General features: G+C 40.5%; 1 protein-coding gene across 2 annotated transcripts in view; it reads right to left on the bottom strand.

Annotated features, from left to right (window-relative positions):
• Positions 1-23,919, bottom strand: part of ADGRA1 (adhesion G protein-coupled receptor A1) — a 313,690-nt gene that overhangs the window by 258,257 nt on the left and 31,514 nt on the right. For both annotated transcript variants that reach the window (XM_083505930.1, XM_083505931.1), the window contains one exon: positions 12,847-12,918. In XM_083505930.1, the coding sequence (XP_083362056.1) occupies positions 12,847-12,918 (72 nt within the window). The remainder of the gene's footprint in view (positions 1-12,846; positions 12,919-23,919) is intronic.

A 23,919-nucleotide genomic window follows, 5' to 3' on the forward strand; every position in this document is an offset into this window, starting at 1 on the left:
GGGTGCTGTTATGTTTACCAGGCCATCTCCAATATATTTAGTATTTTGCATGAGTCAGAACAATTCTGTTATTTATTAAATCAAACTAACCATGTAGCATGTCACAATTTTTTAAATAAATTCACCACCACCTTCTGCCATCTTTACAACAACACACCATCTCTTACACAGTGGTAGGGAGTCTCAAGCCTAAGGGCCAAATGCAACACTCCAAGGGCTTCTGTCTAGCCTTTGAGATTCTCCCAGGCCACACATCCTGCTCTGTGCACTCACCAAGTATTTTGTCCTGAACGGAATGGAGCCTTGAGTTGCGCTAATGTATCTTGCTTGCCTACACAGAGGTGGTTGTAGAAAGAAACCTCCCACAAACTTCTTACAAAAGTAAGAGTCCCATCCATTGCCCTACCCAAATTTTTGCCTCTGTACCCAGCCACCACCAACATCCAGCCTCTGGCAGGTTACCCCACAAGGCAATGCGGCTGCTCTAACGTTTATAAAGTACTCTACAAATGGTCCCAGTCCAGACTGAATCGTATTCCAGGATCGTGTCCACTGGACACTCCCTCCTGTAACAGTATTTAAGCAGCCTGGTGTTATTCATCGAGAGCTGCACAAACTGCAGGTTACACTTTTTAAGCCTGCCATTATCTTCTTTGTGTGCCCCCTCCAGGAGAGCTCTGGAGGATGGAAACATAAGAATGGACTTTTTCTGTGGTGGCTCCTCTCTTGTGAAACGTTCTCCCCAGGGAGGCTCGCCTGGCGCCTTGATTACCTATCTTTAGACACCAGGCCAAAACATTCCTCTTCTCCCAGGCATCTGGCTAATTAAACAATCTATGGTTTTTTTAAAAAAAAACCAACAACAGGTTGGAGGTGGGTTATTGTTTCGTTTGTTATTATGTTGTGTATTGTCCGCATTTTTATATTCTAAACCACCCTGTGACAGGCGGTATAGAAATTTAATTAATAAATAAATCAGGTTTAAGCCTTGCAAAAGGTTCAGTATGCCACTGCTTGCCTGACAATTCCCATTTCTGCCCATAACTTTGGGTCTAGGTAAAGGTAAAGGTAAAGGGACCCCTGACCATTAGGTCCAGTCGTGGCCGACTCTGGGGTTGCGGCGCTCATCTCGCTTTATTGGCTGAGGGAGCTGGCGTACAGCTTCCAGGTCATGTGGCCAGCATGACTAAGCCGCTTCTGGCAAACCAGAGCAGCGCACGGAAACGCTGTTTACCTTCCTGCCGGAGCGGTACCTATTTATCTACTTGCACTTTGACGTGCTTTCAAACTACTAAGTTGGCAGGAGGTGGGTCTAGGTACCTGCACTCAACTGACACCAACACTTCCAGTGCTGACCATTGCTGAAGTGGCTTTGGGAGTCATCCCAGCAGCTCCTCCTCACAATCATATTAGCTACTATGTTTTGAGCTGCACCCCACAAGTATTGGGATGTGTGTTGTTGTTTTGAAAAATCGAACCTACTTTTTGAAATGGCAAGTTCTACCAACTTTTCCATGAAACCATGAAGGCTAGTGGGGAGTTTTTAGCTAATACTTTTCAGTGCCAGCATTGCGATATTATTTTTATTTGGCCGAAGTGAAAAATCCTAAGGCGTGCAGAGAATACTTCCGAGAGAATGGTACTATACTCATGATTCAGCACTGTAAATCAGAAGGAAAATAGATTGGGCAAGGGGTCAAAAAGAAGGAGTTCTGAGGAACATTTTTTATTGAGAAAAAGGAAGAACAGCACACCGAATCTTGTATTAGTCTTTTACTGATATAGTTATCCTTTAGAAATAAACAAACATAGCCGCTACCTCTGTGCCAGCTTTATAGAAATCCATCATTGTTAGAAAGTTCTGCCGCTGAAAAATACGTTATTTAAAACTATTTTATGGCATTCTTTCCCATTTACTTTTTTCCAATACTGTGCAGTCGTGCATTACAGAATTGCATTCTGCATAGGAGGACAAAATGGCAGATTGCACCATTTATCAGAGGAAGGGACATTAAGTCCTTTTTAATGGAGATATAAATAATATATCCTTTAAAAATTTATGTATAAGAAGTGCATTGGCTTGTGTGTATTAAACTGGTAGATTCTCGCACTGACGAGAAATATTTTTCAAAGGAGAAGTCCAAGGTCCAAGTATGGAAGAGCAGTCTTGCAGTTAATGCCATTAGGATGAGTGTCTGTGTGGTGCCCAACATCACCCTTTGAGGAAGGGCTATAGATCACAGGTAGAGTATGAAGAGGGTACCAGGTTGAATCCCCAACATCTCTGGGTAGGGCTGGGAAAGAGTCCCCGTCCCAGTGACAGTCAGTGTAAACAAAGCTGAGCTAGATGGATCAATGGTCTGACTCAGTATAATGAGTAGAATGAAAATACAAAAAAAAAAAAATCTGATAATTTCTTAGAGAAAATACAACATTCAGCATTATGCTTATATTTTCAGTGCCGGCCAGCATGACTAATTGTCAGGAATGAGGGGAATTACAGACCAACTCTGGAGGGCCACAGGTTCATCATTCATTCTTCTGAACATGACTGTTTCAGTTAGCTGTCCTGGCTAATAACTACTGATACACCCATCTTTCATGGTTTTCTAAAGCCATCCAAACCAGTGACGATCACCAAAGTTTGTCAAAGGAAGTTCAGTAAGCTTTGCCTGGTCCTGAATATACTGACAATGATGGAATAACCCTGAGTTCTAGGGTTGCAAGAGGATAATCTCCTTTCTCTTTCTCATATCTAATTGTATGTACCTCTATCAGATCAGAAGTTATCCCTATTTGGCCCATGGGACTCTCCCAAATGCACACTCCTCAGTCTACATCCCCCTCTTCCCAACCCACATCCCTCAATGACCCTGGCTCCACACGCTCCTTGGGTGCTTTAGCCTGGCTGAAATGTGTCCTTCGACTGTGAAAATGCTTTGTACTTGCATGGATGGGGAGATGGGAGGAAAGTGGGTGCATAAACATTTGGCTTTTGTGTAACTGAAATATAGCATGCCATACAAAGTGGTACACATTGCTCCACCCACTCCCCCTATGGCCACACCTACAATTTGAATATGGTATAGGAACTGCAAGATCGCTATTCTGGGCCAGGACCTTCTTCACCGAAAGGCACAAACTTCACCATTGAGCTACGGCCTCCCGTTAGGTACAAACTCTCTTGCTCCCATGCAGTAAGATGCAAAACCAGCAATCACAGTATTGGAAAGCAAGGGGAGAGAGGTGGCCACATGTGGCCATGACAAAATGTATGGTTGTAATGTAGCAACAGAAACAAAGCAATGTCAAAATTGTTAGATTTTTTAAAAAAAAATGCTATAAAAAAAAACCTCTGAAGTATTAATATTTTGGAATATTTGTGGTTTGCTGGGTAATTAGCCAGTTCTCTGTAAATAAAAACCCACAGGGTTGCTGGCTGGTTACCAAAGCAAAACTGATCTTTATATGCACATGAACTTCACGAATTTCTATTTTCCTTCATTCATTTGCTTCTCAGAGTTTGAAACGAATGCATGCCATTAAATCTTCCCTCAATCCGTTAGTGCTGTCCTCATTTATCAATTCATTCCATATTACACAGCGCACATGTCTGATGACTGGAAAGTCTTTCCTTCCATCTAGGTCAGCAGGGTCCAATGCATATGGTCTCTTAACTTCCTTCATAATTTATAAGACATGGTGAAGGGAATGAAGTTGGGGGCTACCAAATAATTTCACCTGAGACCAAGTATGGAGATTTAACCCTATAAGAGATCTGTAGTATCATCATATTCACCTAATGCATTCCTCCCTATTACTTTAGCCAGAACTGTCAAAAGACACATCTAATCTGTGGGCTTTCAGCTTGCTTAGAGATCTTCCAGGGTTGGACTACTGTTCCCTTTATGATACAGTTACCTAGGGATAAGTCACACATTATCCCAATACCTAGTTTTTTAAACATATAAATCATGTTTCAGAAACACTGAACATTTACAAGTTCACTAACTCATGTCCAGAAACCTTTCTACAAATAATTTATCTTATGGAAAATTAAATTGTCACTTCTCCAAATTAGTTATCATTTGCTTAGCAAATATTACACCTGTTTTTTCCATTTAAAAAAATCTTCTGTTGATTGTCACACAAAAAACTCCCATAAATGTGTGTTAATATCCATTCATAATATTGGATCGCAGAAATGACATTTGTAACATGTTAATCCCTTGTATTTGTGTAATCATGTAAATGTCAGGGATCATCACCAGATCAATGGGATCATATGCATGGTGACCTTTAGGTAGAGTTATTAAAGTAACAAATCTGGATGCATCCTTAACAACACTAATGGAGAAAACATTCCATTTTTAGGATCTGGCACTCTTAAATAAAACAGGGCATAAATGCTTAGAGTCCACTCAAATTGAGTGCCTTCTAGAGGATGCAGTTAAGAATCTTTTAAATCTTACTTCACTTTTAAAGAAAAAGTTATAAATGTTGTAGTTTGGTATCATCTGCCTTCAAAATAATCTATACACTGCCTTGTATTACATTAGGCAGTGGCATTTCAGGTACAACTCTGACTTTTCCTAAGCTTGCTCTCTTTCCCTTGGATCAATCGCATGCCCCAAGAGCTATGCCATGTTTAACACAGAAACAATTTTTGTCTATATTTAACTTTGGCCTAGAAGCCTCAATTGCCTTCCAAACTTGTTTCGTATTATGTCCAAACATCTCCTAAACTAAAATGTCAACCATACAAACCTCCACCCCTCCAGGCTTTGGAGAATCCCATTTTGTGTTTAATAGAAGGTTTCTTTTCATTTGATGTCATCCAATCTGCTATAAAAACTTCCATATGGGCCTTCCAGTTACCTCCTGACATTATTAATTTGTTCAAATGCATGTTGCATTTAAGGAAAACATGAAAGCATCCACAACCATAGGTATGAAAAGCAATTCAAGAGTGTTGATGATTCCCTAGAAGGTAAAAAACTAAACAAGTGAGGCATGGGCATATCTCACTGTACTACACCAATGTGCTAGGCTGTTGTGCATGCACCACTTCTGGCACTTTTTCCTATTGACATATAAACTATGCATGAAAACAGAACTGGAACACACCATATGTAGAAACTGTCTAGAAAGCCCACACACAAATTAAAATGTGGGACCTTAGGTCTATGCAGATATAGGCTCACTAACTGGCTAGTGTAGAAATACCTTATTTATTACATTATTATCCACACTTCTTAATCACACCAAGCAATGCTAGAATTGGCACACACCAAACTTCAGTGCATGAATTCAATGCTTCCTCTTTCAAGATATTATTCTACATGAAGGCTTTTCCACCCATCATATTCTTCCATACAGCTTCAATGATAGCTTAAGTTGCTTCATTTGGGAACAGTACTAAAGAAACAACATTAATTCTCAGTACAGTGGTACCTTGGTTTATGAACTTAATCTATTCTGGAAGTCCGTTCTTAAACCGAAACCATTCTTAAACTGAGGCGCGCTTGCGCTTTCCCTAATGAGGCCTCCCACCACCGGTGCCCTTCCACTGTTCAGGTTCTGTTCTTAGGCCAAGGTAAAGTTCGCAAACCAGGACACTACTTCCGGTTTTGCGGAGTTCGTAAACAGAATAGTTCATCAACAGGGCTGTTCTTAAACCAAGGTACCACTGTATAAGCCAATCTCATTACTTGGTGCATTTAAAATGTCTTATCATTTCTCAGTCACCCACTCTATTCCTAAATTTGCAAGCATTTAAACTTATTAGCAATTCAGACCTGAATGCAAATAATGTATTTGGAAAGATATCCATATAGCCTTGCACTAAAAAATCTCCTGAAGCATTTTCTTCACACAACTTCCTATTCTCTTCTTTTCCATAAACTTCTAATAAATTCAGCCCTGGACCGGCCCATTCCCTTTTCTTCATCTAGCATTCCCCTTTCAGTACATAATATATTCCCATTGGAACCACAGATCTGAGCAGCTACCTTAAGAGGAATTTCCCCTCTGTGCTCTGGGATGCATGCATTTGATTTGACAACATAAGAAAAGTGAGTGAATCTGGAGCAGCCAATGTGTGATAGGCCAAGTGGTCAATAGGCACAAATAAGCTGAAGGGCTTTTTCCTTCCTGTTAACAGCGCTGAGCGCTGCTTCTACTCAAGCATAAAGAGATTGTCGCAGCCATCTAACTAGGGCCTTCAATGCCTGGAAAGGGAAAGAAAATGCATGCAATAGGAAGCTACAGAACTCAAGAGACATTTCCACAAATGAGAGATGATAAGCTCACTAAATGGTTGACAGAACAAAGAACCTATGGTAATTTGAATGATTATACTAGTAAATAAAAAGCATTATCAGTTAAACATTCTCATTAAGGCAGCCATCAGTGTGATCTATCGTTAGCTTTGGTTTTGAAACATGTTGTAAACATGTTGATGGCAATGAACTCAATGGATTCTAAAAAATTCAGAACTCAGATATTTTCAGGGAAGGCCATAAGGTTGCATTGACCTTGAGAGAGGATCAATTCTATTGAATGGCAGCCCCAGTTAACAAACCCCTTTTACATAGTCTGTGAACTTGGCATGAACTCCGCTTGAAAACGCAGCAGAAAATGATAGCATAATACTTGTGCATTATCCGCATTGTGCAAGAAAAATCTACTTGCCTTTTCATATAACTGTGTGCTAGATGGGCCTTTCAGTTTTAAAGGCTTTTCAATGAGTTGTAGGTTTTTTAATGTTTTATTGTAGAATTCTGGAGGCCCAGAACAAAGATTTGTTGGTCTTTAACATGACAAGCTCTGAACATTTTTAGAAATACAGGCAACTTCATTTCTTTAAAATGCATTATGATAATGGCTGGTGTGAAATCTGTTCATTAAATAAAAGAGGTAGGGAGAAATATAAGCAAAAGTTAAGCTGCAATCATATACCTGGGAGTAAATCCCATTGAACTCAGTGGGAACACTTCTGAGTAGCACACATGCACCTAAAAAGAACCTCTTAAACTTAGCTTGTTACATAGTATAAAATGCATCACATTTGGAGCTTGTACCTTAAATGTTTGTTTTCTTTCTTACAATATTATTCCAAAAATATTTTTGTTCTTTTTTTGCTTTGCACAATTACAAATATAAAGCATAATTAAATAGAGTGGACATGCAAATGAAGTTCAATGAAGCACTGTACAGATTGTCATCTGTGAAGCTCATGTGTCTTTTTTGTTTGTTTGTTTGTTTACAAAAACTCAAACTTTTTCTTAACAATATAAATTGTTTTATATTTTATAGATTGTGAAGTAAAATGCTAAAAACTCAAACTAGGGCACCTGATGGATGAAGTGGACCGGCACCCACTTTTTTGCATTCCATGTAATATGTATTGTCATGCCAGTACCAAGGAATATAGTTCCAAAAGCATGCTAATAATGACAGAATATGTCTCTCTGCAATAGAAGTTTGATTCATCTGTGAGAAAGCTGGCAGAAGGACATGGTAAGATAAACAAAGAGACTGGATTGGCAGGGACAGGTACATGGCAGACAAGGCTGACTAATTCAGAGAAGAGTCAGTCTTGAAGACATAGTGATAGCTGAGAAGAATAAAACATGACTGAAGGTCTACAAATGAAAAGAGAAGTTGAGGTGCATACAAGTTCTAGGAAGCAGAATGACAAGGCATAAAGATTAATCAGCCTTGATTATGTGACATAACAAAAGACAAAAGGCAACGGAATATTATTTACCTTCCATGTAATATACACATTTTATAATTCAGATCATATTCAAAGTAACCATGGTTTTCTTTTAAAAATTAAAGAAGCGGGGCTACTTTCATGTGCATATACTAGAAACTATCCAATATTGCCCACGGTTAGGGATGTTTTTTTTGTATACAGCACACATGTAAGTTTGTTTCTTTCCAGAAGTGTATTGCATCTCCAGTTTGCAGGATACAATTATTTATCTTCGAAACACCTGGAAACCAAATGTAACAAATGAAAATCTGCCACAAAGCGCACATTCCACACTTTTAAATAACTAGACTGACAATTTGGCAAAAGGAAAACAACTTCCTCTTCCCAACCACCGTATGCCAATCCATCATGCAATTAAATAAACCAATTAAATTCCCAGCGCCTGTACACACAACTTAATTGAACTACAGCTAGTAATACATTGCATTCAGTTCCACTCAAGCACACACTTACACAATCAACACACTTACATAAAATACTCTAAACCAATATATTTAACCTCAGCATTCTCACACACCCTCAAATCACACTGCCCACACTGCAAGCGCTCCCATAACTCAGTCTTGCATCCTCAACCAGCAACCCCCACACATGTCTACACAATGAGACCCAGACAAACCTGGACAAATACTCGCACACAAGCAGCAACAGTACACAAATACAAACACTCCCCCTAAATAAAACATTCATAAGAAGCATTCCCCCTTGTCTGGAACTTGGTCAGGGGTGGGGGATAGATCTGCAATAGCAAGCTGTCACCCGGAGTGGGGAAGGTACAGAACCTACTTTCTAATAGACTGGGCAATGACTCTTCACCTGCCCCCACCATCAAAAAAGAAAAGAAAAGGAGAAAAAATACTACATGAGCATGAGTGCTTCAAATAAATATCACCACTTCCCTCATCTCCCACCCAAGGGTTAATGCTAATGCTTATAAATTTCCTAGCAAAATTTACAGATGAAATGTATCAAAGACTACATATTTCTCATATGAAATGGAGTATACAGGTTGCAGATACCTTGGAAAATAATAAAGCTGCATATGGTTTGAAGTGCAGTATAACTATTTTGACATGGTAGAGTTTAATATTGACTGGAATGATGGGCATTATTAAAGAAAGATCAATGATAACCAGAGGTTAAGCCCCTACGTATAACAAACAAACCTCAGAATCTCAAATGAGCATGAGAGAAGCAGAAAAATGGAAAAAGAAATTCGGAAGGCAGGAAGCATTCGATGACCAAAGGCTTCACAATGAATAGTTAATGTCATTAGACGACAGTAGCTCACGTGACATGCTAAGCCAACCTTGCCTTAGTGAAACAGCACAAGCATGCGGGATCCTGCAGAGGGAGGTTTTCCTTCTCCCCAGTCCTTTTTGCTGTTGCACCACCTGAGCTAAGCCAAAGTTTAGCTCAGCATTTTAACAGGAGTGGTTTTGGTGGTTAAGCTCTCTCCCAAAAAAACCACAAGCTATAACCAAGAACAAAACTTGGTTACCAGCTCGTGGTTAGTGAGGAGAGACCTTAACCACAAGCCCCAGCTCGAATAACACACTAAGGCAAACTTAGGCTTGACATGGCAGGAAAAAAGACTGGAGAGTTGTACAGCAGTTGCTCTGGAAAACCACAGTCTCACTAAGGAAAGGATGATAAGGTTTGGCTTAGCATGTTGTGCAAACCAGGTGAGTGAAGACTTCCTAGCACCATTGTGCACCATGTGCATATGTGTGTGTGTGTATTTACACACATACAGAAACACATACTTCTTGACGGCTATGTAGTTTTCTTGTTTGTTACAACAGCACTGTAACATTTCTCCGACCCAGTTAAAAAAAGAAAAGAACTATAAATGGCAGAAATATGATACCCATTTATTAAAGCAGAAATAGTAGGCTGGTTCCCACATTGAAGTAGGTAAAGGTAAAGGGACCCCTGACCATTAGGTCGAGTCGTGGCCGACTCTGGGGTTGCGGCGCTCATCTTGCTTTATTGGCCGAGGGAGCCGGCGTACAGCTTCCAGGTCATGTGGCCAGCATGACTAAGCCGTTTCTGGCGAACCAGAGAATGTTTGTTTGAAGCAAAATAAGCCATAAGCCCTGGTTTGGAAACAACACTAAACCACTGGTTTTAGTTTTACACTCCTGTTTGCACAAGGGGAGGAAAGTTGGACCCATCTGCATATTCCCATTAAGTCATTAGCCATGGCTTACAGCGGCAAATGGCCAATAGATTGCATTAATGAAATTTAAAACGCATTACATTGTTCACAGGATCACAAGTACTTTTGACATCCTTTGGAATGTCAAACACTTCATTTTGCTTCTCTCCTGGATCCCCCAAAATTCAGAAAATTAAACTCAAGTGCCTTATGTAAGCAAGCTTTACCATTCAGCACATGAAAAAGGAACGGGAGGAATGGTCACCATCCAATTTAGTGGGAAGAAAGTTCTTCCTGACAATACATTAGAATCTCAGCATAAAAGCATACATGTTCCCTTGAACACATTCAAGTACTCTCCCTTTAGCACAAATCAGCCCCGTTTAATATTTCATCATTAGCTGTGGCCATTTCTGACATCTCAGAAAATCTTGGGGAGAGAGAAAAGAAAACCTTGGAAATGATTGCTGCACTTATTCCTCTCTCCTTTTCCTTCCTTTTCTCCTTCCAAATTTAGTGAAGGTGGAAATCAGTGCTCCAGCTCCAGCCCTGCCCCATAGTTTAGAAATGCTTAGATTAATGAAATCAGACCTGCTTCTAGTTATGGCCCTAATCACAGTCACATGAGTCACAGTTGCCCTTTTAATACTTGGCTGTTGCCATCAATTCGTTTTATGTTAGATTTCTATTAGATACACTGCGCTCATTATCCTTACTGATATTATTCCTTTAACATAATGTGCTGAAATGGTGTCATCAATAATGTCTAGCGCTACTGCGTAGTTCAATTAATCTTACTAGACTTTCACCTCTTAAAATATAGTGAAATGATTTTCCACATTTAATTTGCAGTGACCCTGATGAAACATGGCATGAGTCAAGATAACAGTAAGGAGAAGAGATGGGAGAGCCGTTTTTGAGGATCAGAAGTAATTTTTCTAGTGAGCATTGTCAGTCTGCTGCCATTTTCCTAGTCTTTCAAATTGAATGGGAAAAGTGTTAGATCTCATAATAACAAGGAGCTTGGGCCAGGATTGTAAGATACAGATAATTTACTTGGAGCCACCAGGCAACTTATTGGAAGTGGGAACTGCTGGTATCCTCTCCGCTGGGTTTAGGCATCTCTGTTAGAAATGGCCAGAGGGCAAAGTTCCTACGAAGTGCTGAACCCTGGGTTTGGCTAGTTGCCATTATATCCTTTTTAGGGAAGTTGCTTGAGCATCTGGTGGCCAGACAAATCCAGTTACTCTTGAAAGAGACCAAATAGTTGGATCCACACAAACCCATCTAGACAAGCAGTAGGCATTGCCACACAGTTCAAATACATGTCCAACCTGGGGGGAAAAAACTCTATAGGAGGACATAAAGCAGAGCCACTAAGGCATTTGGCTGAGAAAAGGTGTCCTGTTCTAGACAAAAAACAGAGGGTTAAATAGAGAGGCTCAGGAAACTGCATTCAACTCACTGGCCTGAGGTTCCACACTCGTCTAATATATGAAAGTATTTACTCTGGTAGGTATTTCGTAACTACAATTTATACCTGATTGTAACTGCAAATTAGACATACATATCAATACTGCACCTGATTTCTGTAATTAAAAGGGTCTTCCTCAACTACTGCAACAACCTCTGAATCTAAAGTAGAATGTAATTCTCTAAATAGATCTTTAGATGCCTAAGCTTGTTAGCTAGTCAGAGCAGTCAAGTTTTCTGAAAGTATTTTGTTTGAAATTTGGGATGCTTAACTATGCATCAGACAGACATGCTATACTGAAGCCCTGTGTGAGCCTCAAAGAGGTTGAATATGCAAATATGGGATCTTAATTTCTTCTCTGGGATAGCACATAAGCTGTATGTTTTCTTTTCCCCTTTTTTGGGGGGGGGCAAAAGTTCAACTACAATGATGATTTTTGGAAAGTCCATGTAAAGTATCTTCAGATTGGAACTACAGGAATCATTTTTAGATTCATACAATATAATTGTATGAATTATATTTATATTATACTTGTAAACTTACAGGATGAATGATTAATCCCATCCGAATTGTTTTTCAGCAGACGTCTCTGCGGGAGAATGAGAAGAACTCATTCTGTAACTCATAGTATCTTCCTCCTGTTATAAACTGCTTTCCTTTATGTATTCCACACCATTGGTTGCACTGGCAGAAATCTGAAGGTCCTGTCAATGTGATGATGTCTTGAGGATATGAGGTAAATTGCAGTACATGTTGAAGAGGTGGGTGAAGGAACTTGATACAAGGATTATGTTTTCCACCCAGTTCTGTGTTTCTCATAACCTATGGTTGTCTCCTTGGATTTTTCAGAATAAGCCAAACATATAACAAAACAACAGGGCAGAAAACCATAGAGGCTATCAGTTGTCTGCCTTGGTCATTTATTACTACTAGGCACAGCCTGGTCCATTTATTCAGAAGGCCAACACCACACTTACCTACTCTGATCCAGATATGTTGGGCTATGGTCAGCATGGTCAGCTGTCAAGGATAATGGGTATGGGGATCCAAAACATATGGAGAGAACCAGGTTGAGGGAGGGTGGCTAAGACAATAGACTGGGAACTCAATATTTAATTCTAACCATGCAGCATATAACCTGGAGCGAAATCTTTTATTTGCCAACCTTCATTCCAACAGGTTATGCAAATGCACATTTCCTCCTTTTCATTTATTTTTGTTCCAAATTGACACAACTGCTTTAGTGCAGTTTTCATTTTCTTTATGTGTATTGCTCTGAAAGACTGACCCAGAAACCCTAATCTTGTACACACTACAGAGCTTCTGAGTTGTTCTGCATATTTATTTAAACATTTCAAATGATTACAAGAAACAGGGTTCGGGGGTGGGGGGGTGGGGAGTTACAGGGAGAACTGAACAGCTACTCACAGTCTCTCCAAGAATCTCAGTCCAATGAAAGAGTTGTTCTTTAACCACAAGATCTTGTTGTTACTCAGAATTCTGAAAGGGAATCAAAGGAAAGAATTTTGTTAATAGAACATGGAAGCAATTTTACTGATTAAAAACATGTAATTACAGTAAGTGACAGTTATGTAAAACACTAATCACAGTCTTCTCTGCTCCATTTGCATTTTCCCTTAAAGCTGCAAACAAGACCAAGATGAACATATAGAATAATAAACAATTCAGCATGCTCCTGTTTAATAACCAAGTAGTCAGCAAATAAAATGTGCTGCCGCTCATGATGAAAGTCAGAATAAAATTGTGTGTTTTCAGAATGCACAACAGTAAAAGAAACAGTTGCCCATCCAGTTAAGAAAACTGAAGCAAACCCCCTACAGAGACTGTTATTACAAGCCGCCTCCATTGTGGTTACTGGCACGGCATGGCTGGATACACCAAGATTAAATACGATTTCCCCTTTGTACAGAATGCATACTGGGAATTCTTGCACAGGGTCAGAAATTGATTGGCCTCATCCTATGGAATCAGTTTCAGTAGAGGCAACATGAGAATATGGGCAAGATGTTTGTAGTGATTCAGCACACAAAAAAAATTCTCAACTCTTGCCCATCATGAAAAGAGGAAAGTCTCGGCTGCTGAGGAAACCCCACTGCCTTAGCAACATTTCATCTCTTGCTGTGCCACAGCAGTCAATTCACACCATTTCGAAGCACCATCATCAGAAGGCGTTTTTCGAGATGTGCCAGAATATTCATGACCCTCAGTCTCCAGCTCTCAACTGCTACCAGAATGCTGCCAAACAAAAAATAGTGCCTAAAAAAAATTGCCACAGAAGCACTCACATAGCTTTGCTTGTGTATCAACAGGTGAGACAGGCAACCCCTTGTATAGCATGCAGAGGTCAAACTAAGATGACTTATCAGATAGATTTAATGAATGAATGAGGTAGAAATGGAGACTATTAATTATCAACATGTCAGAGAATTGTCTTACTGCCCTGTGAATATTGGATGGGAAACAGAATGGAATAATGGGTGTACTGGAACATTGTCTACCATACAGGAGCAGCGTATCGTGTTTTGCCGCTTGAGGTGAAAGGGGAAGGGCTGCCCTGACCTGTCACCACAGCATCCCTGCAGAAGCATCCCTTACCTAGCTGCTTGGTGGTAGAGTGAAGCAAGGACGGGTTCCAGTGAGATCTACCTGGAAATTGGCACTGATGCAGACACTCCTTCTATGGCAGTGGTGGAGTGGGCAGGACGCCCAAGGCTTCACCCCATCTCATGGGTGGGCTGGCCCTGCTATCATATTTCAAATAGCTCTATTACATTTGCAGTGCAGTTTTAGGCCTTTGGGGGGAACTGAGGCAAAAAAGCTTATATGAGACTTCAGAGTTCTAGAGATATCAGTTTGAATCTTAATGCATAATTTTATGATATTTTAAGTCGCTGTGCGCAAGATTTTATTATTGTATACCACCCTGAAATCTTGATGATTCATTTGTTTTAACGGGTGGGGTATTAACTTGGATGGGTGCTGTTTTCTTTGGAGGGTGCAGTTGTTTAAAGTAGTTGTTAAATGTTCATTCAGATTTTTGTATTTGGGGGCTGGAGTACTGTTTAGGGTCTTTTGTCAAGGAGTGTATTGTTTATTTGTGTGTATACATTAGTATTGTTAATTGTTTTTATTGTATTTATTATGCATTTTGTGGTTTGGCTTTTATTATGTATTTTGTGCTTTGTATATTGTAACTTTGTTTTGGGAACTGCCCTGAGACATATGGGTATAGGGCAGTATACAAATTTAATTTAATTTAATAATAATAATTTGTACTCCAATATTCTTGGTTTTTCTCCATTTGTACAATGAGTCCTTCAGTTGGGGAAGAGTGAGGAGAATAGCAACGGAATAATAAAAAGGGTATGAGGCCTAAATTGAGGAATGCTATAGACTAACTGGCTATAGATGGAATTTTTTAATGAAGGCCAAAAGCAAGCTACATGACAGATGTCTGATCAAAGGTCAAAACTCTCCAGATTAAAATGAATCTGTTAACCTTGGTACATTTTTCCACACAAAAGCAGCTAAAAGATCCTTTTTTAAAAGTTCTTTGTGACTGAAAGAACAGCATTCTTTTTTTTTATCCACTTTTCCATTTAATGGGGGTCATATGCTTCTTTCTGACTGATGCTGTCTCTGAAATGGAGACAAAATCTGAAAGCATCACAGAAAATTGTAAATTGTTTTTATGCTTCTTAAATTACAATTAAACTTTAATAATGTTAAAACAAATAGCAGCCTCCCCACCTTTTATGCAAAGACATAAGAAAAGCTAATAGACTAGAAAGAGGTGGATTTGCCCTGCCAGACCTTAAACTTTATTATGAATCAGCTGCCTTTTGTTGGCTGAGAGAATGGCTGCTTCTTGAAAATACTGAAGTGTTGGATTTAAAAGGTTTTAACAATGTATTCAGATGGCATGCATATTTGTGGTATGATAAGGTAAAAGCACATAAAGCATTTAAAAATCATATTGTTAGAAAAGCATTGTTTAATGTTTGGATAAGATATAAGGATTTGTTAGGGGGGGAAACCCCAAGATGGTTGTCACCAATGGAAGTGAAGGCACAGAAAAAACTCAATATGGAGGCCAAATGGCCGAAATATTGGGAAATTCTGGAACAAGATGGAGAGAGAATAAAATTGCAGAGCTTTGAAAAATTGAAAAACAAAGTGTGAGATTGCCTCCATTACTATCAAATAATGGAGGCATACAAATCGGACAAAAAAGTTGGGTTCCAGGTAGAAAAATCAAAATTGGAAACAGAATTGTTAGATCCAAAAACTAAGAATTTGTCAAGAATGTATAACTTGCTGTTGAAATGGAACACTCAGGAAGAAACAGTGAAATCAGCTATGATTAAATGGGCACAAGATGTTGGACATAACATAATGATGGCTGACTGGGAATGGTTATGGACCACAGGTATGAAATTTACAGCATGTAATGCCTTAAGAGAAAATTTAATGAAAATGATTTATAGGTGGTACATGACACCAGTTAAGCTTCAAAAAATCTACCATTTGCCCGATAATAAATGTTGGAAATGTAATGAGACTGAAGGTACATTCTTTCACCTTTGGTGGACATGCCCAAGGATTAAGGCATTCTGGGAGATGATTTATAATGAAATGAAAAGGGTATTTAAATATACCTTCCTTAAGAAACCAGAGGCCTTTCTCCTGGGCATGGTCGGCCAATTGGTGTTAAAGAAGGATAGAACTTTTTTTATGTATGCAACAACAGCAGCAAGAATACTCATCGCGAAATATTGGAAGACACAAGATTTACCCACCAGGGAAGAATGGCAGATGAAGTTGATGGACTACATGGAGTTGGCGGAAATGACTGGCAGAATCCGAGACCAGGGAGAAGAGTTGGTGGAAGAAGACTAGAAGAAGTTTAAAGACTATTTACAGAAATACTGTAAAATTAATGAATGTTAGAAAGATGTTGGAATGAAGCTATATGGCTTTAGTAGAAATGTTATAAGGAATTAAGTATAAATAGATTATTAGAGCATTTAAGGGAAAAATAAGGTTAGAATGTGTTAAGACAATTATAGGATAGAAAACAGAGGAATCATAGAATCATAGAGTTGGAATAGACCACAAGGGCCATCGAGTCCAACCCCCTGCCAAGCAGGAAACACCATCAGAGCACTCCTGACATATGGTGGTCAAGCCTCTGCTTAAAGAACTCCAAAGAAGGAGACTCCACCACACTCCTTGGCAGCAAATTCCACTGTCGAACAGCTCTTACTGTCAGGAAGTTCTTCCTAATGTTTAGGTGGAATCTTCTTTCTTGTAGTTTGGATCCATTGCTCCGTGTCCGCTTCTCTGGAGCAGCAGAAAACAACCTTTCTCCCTCCTCTATATGACATCCTTTTATATATTTGAACATGGCTATCATATCACCCCTTAACCTCCTCTTCTCCAGGCTAAACATGCCCAGCTCCCTTAGCCGTTCCTCATAAGGCATCGTTTCCAGGCCTTTGACCATTTTGGTTGCCCTCCTCTGGACACGTTCCAGTTTGTCAGTGTCCTTCTTGAACTGTGGTGCCCAGAACTGGACACAGTACTCCAGGTGAGGTCTGACCAGAGCAGAATACAGTGGCACTATTACTTCCCTTGATCTAGATGCTATACTCCTATTGATGCAGCCCAGAATTGCATTGGCTTTTTTAGCTGCCGCGTCACACTGTTGGCTCATGTCAAGTTTGTGGTCAACCAAGACTCCTAGATCCTTTTCACATGTACTGCTCTCAAGCCAGGTGTCACCCATCTTGTATTTGTGCCTCTCATTTTTTTTGCCCAAGTGCAATACTTTACATTTCTCCCTGTTAAAGTTCATTTTGTTTGTTTTGGCCCAGTTCTCTAATCTGTCGTTTTGAAGTGTGTTTTGAAGTGTGATCCTGTTTTTGAAGTGTGATCCTGTCCTCTGGGGTGTTAGCCACCCCTCCCAGTTTGGTGTCATCTGCAAATTTGATCAGGATGCCCTTGAGTCCATCATCCAAGTCGTTGATAAAGATGTTGAATAAGACCGGGCCCAAGACAGAACCCTGTGGCACCCCACTAGTCACTCTTCTTAGATGGAAGATGGAAAGGAATTGCTGAAACAATTAATAGAAGTGGAATACAAAAGGGAGGTGTGAGGAGGTCGTGGAAATTAGTGAAAGAAAGATAAGATATTGAAATTGGACTGTGTTTTAAATGGTTTTTGTTTTGTTAGTTGTATGTTAGTGTTTTGCAGTTTTTTTGTGTGTGTTTTGTACTGTATTGTATTGTATTATTGTATGTTTTTTCTTTTTTTGTTTTTTGTAGTGTTGTGTTCAATTTGTTGGAAAACTAATAAATATTACTTTAAAAAAAAAAAAAAAGCTAATAGACTGCAGTTTATTTGGAACAATGAGAACATACTTCCCAGAGTCTACATTGGAAGCATCTTGAGTTGTATCTCCCCCAACTTCAAATATTCAGGAATAAAGAATATGAACACAAGTGCTTTTAATGGTCTTGTGTATGGTTTTTATTCATCATAAAGTAAGGTAAGAGTCAGAGAAACAGGTGCAAGCCAGATTAAGTCCAGGATGCAAACCAACAGCAGTGTAGTGTACTGGCTAGATTGGGGAGAACTGGGGCTAGATTTCTCACACTTACTAGGTAACTTGGCTTAGTCATTGTCTCTAAGCCTAACCTATCTCACTGGGCTGTTGTAAAGATAAAATCATGCACATAACCTTGAGCTCCTTAGGAGAAAGGCAAAATAGCAATGTATTAACACAAACTCATTCCTCCGTGACACTTATATCACACACGTCAAGCTTGTTTGAGAACATTTGTTCTGTACTCCATAGCAATAGCTCCAGTGTGTATGATGGGAAGGAAACAGGGGAAGACACATTTATCTGGGTATGGAGACCCATTCTTGGTCATCCCCATGTCACAAAATACACATACATATTTCCAATTAAAATTATAATTGGAAACTGTTTTCAGCATTGTAACTATAGGATTTTTATAAATATCTGTGGTACAAATATTCTACGTTTCAGTCCTGGCTTGGTGTAAATCACAAGCTAACAATATTTTACATACAAGCCTTTCACGGGAGTGGCAAGGCCAAGCAAGTTACAGCAATTGGTTTCTTTTCCTTGCACAGAGGCAAACCCATACTCTTCACTGAGGACAATAAGACCTAGTTCTTGCCTGCAAAAAGGGTAGGTGGGTTGCAGCTTGAAACCAAACTCTGTTAAGGCAGTTATATACATAAAATAAATTCCTACAAGACTGGAACAGTTCCAACCATACAAGAGCAACCCCTGTTTTTGCATGGCATGTGCTGGTATGATTTCAGTCATTGGAACCTCATCAGCAAGGACTTCTCACAAGTGATTTGGCATGCAGACTTGTGGTATTGTTTTTTGCGGCAACCCTTCTCCCCTCAAATGCACAAATTAGGTCTGACTCAACTTTCACTCCATAGAGTGAATGTCCTGTAATAAAACGCTGGCTTGAGAAAGCCAGACTTCAGTCATCAGAAACAGTTGCCAGGGTCGTCACGAATCTCCTCTGACTTTCCTATTTCTTCCATCAAACTTTGCCCAAATTCTTCCTTTGGTTCATCCCAACGCCAACCCAACACACTCTGCCACCATTTATCTCCAGCTGTCCTATTCAATTTTCCAGATTTTACCAGGAACAACCCTCTATCTCAAAACATCACTGAGATGGGGAAAGCTCTTCCAACCTGAGGATAGATTCCTCTCCTGGGTAACATTCTGAGGGGCATGTGGCAATGATGGGTGGAACCAGAGGAAACAGTTGGCAGAGTAATAAATATAATTTTTTACTTTTGCACTGTAGGGTAGTTTCTACACACACCACTCTCTGTTCACCCTCTGGACAAATAAAAGCCATTATCAGAGTTCAAGGACACATTCCAGTCATAAGGTAAAGGTAAAGGGACCCCTGACCATTAGGTTCAGTCGTGACCGACTCTGGGGTTGCGCGCTCATCTCGCTCTATAGGCTGAGGGAGCTGGCGTTTGTCCGCAGACAGCTTCCGGGTCATGTGGCTAGCATGACTAAGCTGCTTCTGGCAAACCAGAGCAGCACACGGAAACGCCGTTTACCTTCCCGCCAGAGCAGTACCTATTTATCTACTTGCACTTTTACGTGCTTTCGAACTGCTAGGTTGGCAGGAGAAGGGACAGAGCAATGGGAGCTCACCCCGTCACGGGGATTCAAACCGCCGACTTTCTTATCGGCAAGTCCTAGGCTCTGTGGTTTAACCCACAGCGCCACCCGCGTTCCAGTCATGCAAGAATGCTAAATGCATATGTGAAGCAAGGCCAGTGGTGGGTTGTAGCCTTGGGGAAAGTCCCAAGATTCAGATAAAGAGGACAGGTAGACTCAATTTGTTCCCTGAATAAGAGGTTTCCTCCTCCCAGTGTACAGTATCCTGGAGTACAAGCCAGGGCTGCCCAGGTGACAAGAACTGCCCCCCTCCCTCGGCCTCGCTGGTGTGGTCCAGAGCAAAGCAAAGCAATACATTTGCCACCAGGCTGGCTGCAGGAGTTGCTGGAAGGAGGCATGTAAGATGCCATTCAACAGCCTTATGGACTCCACTCTACATTTGTAGGGTTTCTTCTCCAGAAGATGTCCTGCAAGGCAATAGGAGCTTCTTATCCCTCCTGTTGCAGCTCTAGTAGTAGAGCAAAAATTTTAAGAGGGCAGTAATTTTTATAGGCTTACTTACAAGGCTGTGCTAAATAATTCACCCACATCTGCTTGCCTCTTCTGTTCACTTTCCATAAACACACAGCTCTTTAGTACTTAACTTCTCAAACCTGCTCATTACCTAATAGCTTATCATAAATTACATTGAATTACATTGTCTTAAAAAGAATACCATTAGCAAAGACGCACAATATTAAAAAGTTCTAGATAATGCTACTAATGAGCTTTAGCTATGATAGTATTGTTGTCAACAGGCTAACGCAACCAAGTTATAAAGTGGGATATTGTAACTTGAACAGAGAATGTTCTAAAATGACTTGCTCACTACACAAGAAATGGTTTTTCTAAAAAACCACATATATATTTTAAATTATTCATCTCAAGAGAAAAGGAAGAATGGGAACATTTACAATGCGTGCTACTGTGTAAAAGTAAAAGATCTTAAATTTTTAAAAGAGATTTCTTCCAAGCAACATACGTGCCAACATGGCATATATAATTCATTTGAACAGTTTTAATGCTACAATAGGTTGGGACAGTATTTACTAGCAAAACCAAAAACCAGTAGCAAATAAAATACATCAACATGATTTTGATGTGAACATGAAGATGTCCTGAACACAGCTGAAGTTTCAAAACCAGGAGAATAAATATGTGAATATTTGGTATATTTTACCCTTTACATGCACTGGAAAGAAAAGATGAAGTGCAAGAAGAGAGTAAGTAATAAGTGCAGGAATATATTTCGGGGGGGGGGGGCAGCAACAGCAGAAGAAACTGCTTGCTGCTCAAAATGAGTATCTGATGTACTTGATCACATTAACCTACATTTAGTAGAAATTTTCAGACGGATGTTAGTCCGTCGCAAGAAACACAACAAAGAATCTATTACAACACTGCCCACTCACAGCACAGTCAGAATTTAAGCCACAGAGGTGGACCTAAGTGGAGACTGGCTCCCTCAGGTAGGTCTCCAAAACCCCACCCACTAGTCTGGGTCACAACTGGCCAATTCGAATTTGCATTTAGGTGGGATATCCCAGACGAACCCCACAGTCAGCCAGGTGAGGACTCTTGCCCCCCACCTCCCCAGTTCCTGGGAAACGGTAAGCGGTCTTTAGCTCCATGCTGGGCCTTTCCACTGTCATGCCTGCTTCCCCATTCTACTGAAGTTTACTGGGTGATGATGGCAGCAAGATGGAATTCTGCTGTGGTCTTCATTAGGCAGCAGTGACAGCAGCAGCAACGTGTCCACCAGGGGCCAGATTCAACTAAACAACTGCACTGTTTTCGCCCTGCACCCCCCAAAATCAGTCTGGGTTGGGTGGAGTCAGGAGAACTCCCAGAACAGCCCAGTGAGGGGGGGCAAGGGAGCTCATTCTGCATGGCAAGCAGAAATGCTCAATCCTGATTGAACAATCATAATGACATGATGCTGAATTCCTCCCACAGACATCTAGAACATGCATTGTTGTCCTGGAACAGTTCTGCAGGAATGTTCAGGAGCATCATAGGCCCCAAGACACCTGACAATGTTAGTTCTCTCATTCTTCTGGATCCATAGGACCAAACAACACATGATGCTAAATACACCATCAGGCCCCAAATTGCTGCGGAGAAACGCCTCCTTCCCTACGGACCTTCCTGAGCCAGTGGAAGGGACCCTCTTGGCAGTTCCACCTCCAGTAGAAGGGGCCACAGCCCAGAAAAGGACATTCTCCGTGGCAGCCCCTAAATTGTGGAATTCCTTCTGGCTTTTTCACTATACGACTTTTGGCAAATGCTGAAGATGCCCCTTTACCTGAGATGTGAAATTACTCTTCTTGTGAATTTAACCCCTTCCATTCCCAGCTGCAATCTTGAGGCAAATACAGCAAGGGAGCTATTAAGCCCAAAGCTCCCATAGGTACAACTGGGAATGTGTGCTGAGCTTCAAAAAGCCATCCAGGTGAACTGGGCCTTTCCCTTCCCCACCCACATCAGCCCTGAACTCACACTGATGTAGATAAAACATAACGGTCTGAACACACATACAGAAACAGGGCAAATATCATTGACAGCACACAGGAAAAAAACAAATTGCAAATTTCAGGGGAAGAGCAATGATTATTCACACTAGAAGCAACTTGTCTGGAAGCAGCCTTGCATTTCACTTTGTATTCTCTTTCTGTCATTCCAAGCAAAGGCTTTTGCTAGCAGCCCAGGATCTAAAGCTTTCAGTTGGTAAGAATATCCCAGGGCCCACCTGTAGAGAGTTAAATTACTTAAATGTTAATATCTCCATGGATTCTCCTTCGCTGTATCTTTGAGAAGGTGGCAGGCAGGGGCACCTTGGCAACACTTTCCTAGTCCTCTTGCTATTCTTGCTTTTGTGCAGCAAAAAGGAAAAGGGTTCGTTTCAAACTGGAGTCAGGGGGAGATGTAAGCAGGAAAATGTTTGATATACTTTTCTGTTTTCTGCCATGTCCTCCATCTGCTGCTCTACACATCCTTGCAAGTGCATAGTTTTGTTGCACTTCTTAAAAACTCAGCAGACAGAAGCACTAGTTATGCTACAAATTGTCTGGAGAGCACAGCAGAGAAATGGGAGGCAGTTTCAAGTACAGAACATCAAACTGACTACATGATTGTTGCATTTAATTTAGTTTCTCTGTGGCTCTGACCCTTTTTTATATTTATGCACTAAGGGCAACTCACATTTACTTGCCAAATGCATTTCCTTGGCTGCATTTCCCACTGCAAATGTTAGCATTTTAAAAAGTGTGTACATAATCATTAAAATACCCATGTACACATCTCTGGGGATGCTGATCCATCTGGGCTACTTTAAAAGAGTGCACATTCATCTGCTATTCACAATTTATGTGTGTTTATTATTGCTTACTGGGGAAAACAACAAATTATTATTTTTTTAGAAGTTGAAATAATTTACAAAATTGCCTAGCTGTTATCTATGAGAGAATACATGCATAGGAGGAAGGGCCCTAGTTCAGTGCGAGAGCATCTCATTTGCATGCAGTAGGTCCCTATTCAATCCCTGGCATCTCCAGGTAGGACTGGAAATGTGTCTTGTCTAAAACACTGGAGAGCCATAGCCAGTCATTGTGGACAACACTGAATGAGATGGTCTAACCCAAGTATAAGGCTGCTACCAATACAGATCTGTCAGGCCCTCCGCGAGGACTCAGATGAGGAAAAGACCATAGATCAGAGCTTCAGCTTCTGCAAAATGCAGCAGCTGAACTGTTCACTGGAGCAGAATATAATCAACATGTTACCATGCTATTGAAAGAATTGCACTGGCTACCAGATAGCTACTGGTTAAGTTCAAGGTGCTGGTTTTGGTGTATAAAGTCCTATACAGCTTGGAACCAGACACCTGAAAGACTGTCTCATCTCTTACATACCCAGTCAATTACTGTACTCTGCAGGAGAAGACCTCCTATGGATGTCCTATGTAGGAATCGGGCCTTTGGAATGCCCTTCCCTTGGTCATTAGTCAGGCATCATATATGTTGACTTTTCAATACCTACTGAAGACCTCCCTGTTTCAACAAGCCTTTGAACTGAATATATTTCCTGGTGAGCGTCTGTATTGGACTTGCTTTTATTACTTTATTGCTTTCTTGGGCTCCTTTGGGGATGGGAATCAGCACAATGCAGTACCACCCTCCACCCCCCAAATCAGACAGCTGAGCCCAAAGGGTATCATGGTCAATGGTATCAAAGACAACTG

This window comes from Podarcis liolepis (assembly GCF_965112155.1).
Source record: "Podarcis liolepis genome assembly, chromosome: 5".
In the NCBI taxonomy this organism is placed as follows: Eukaryota; Metazoa; Chordata; class Lepidosauria; order Squamata; family Lacertidae; genus Podarcis; species Podarcis liolepis.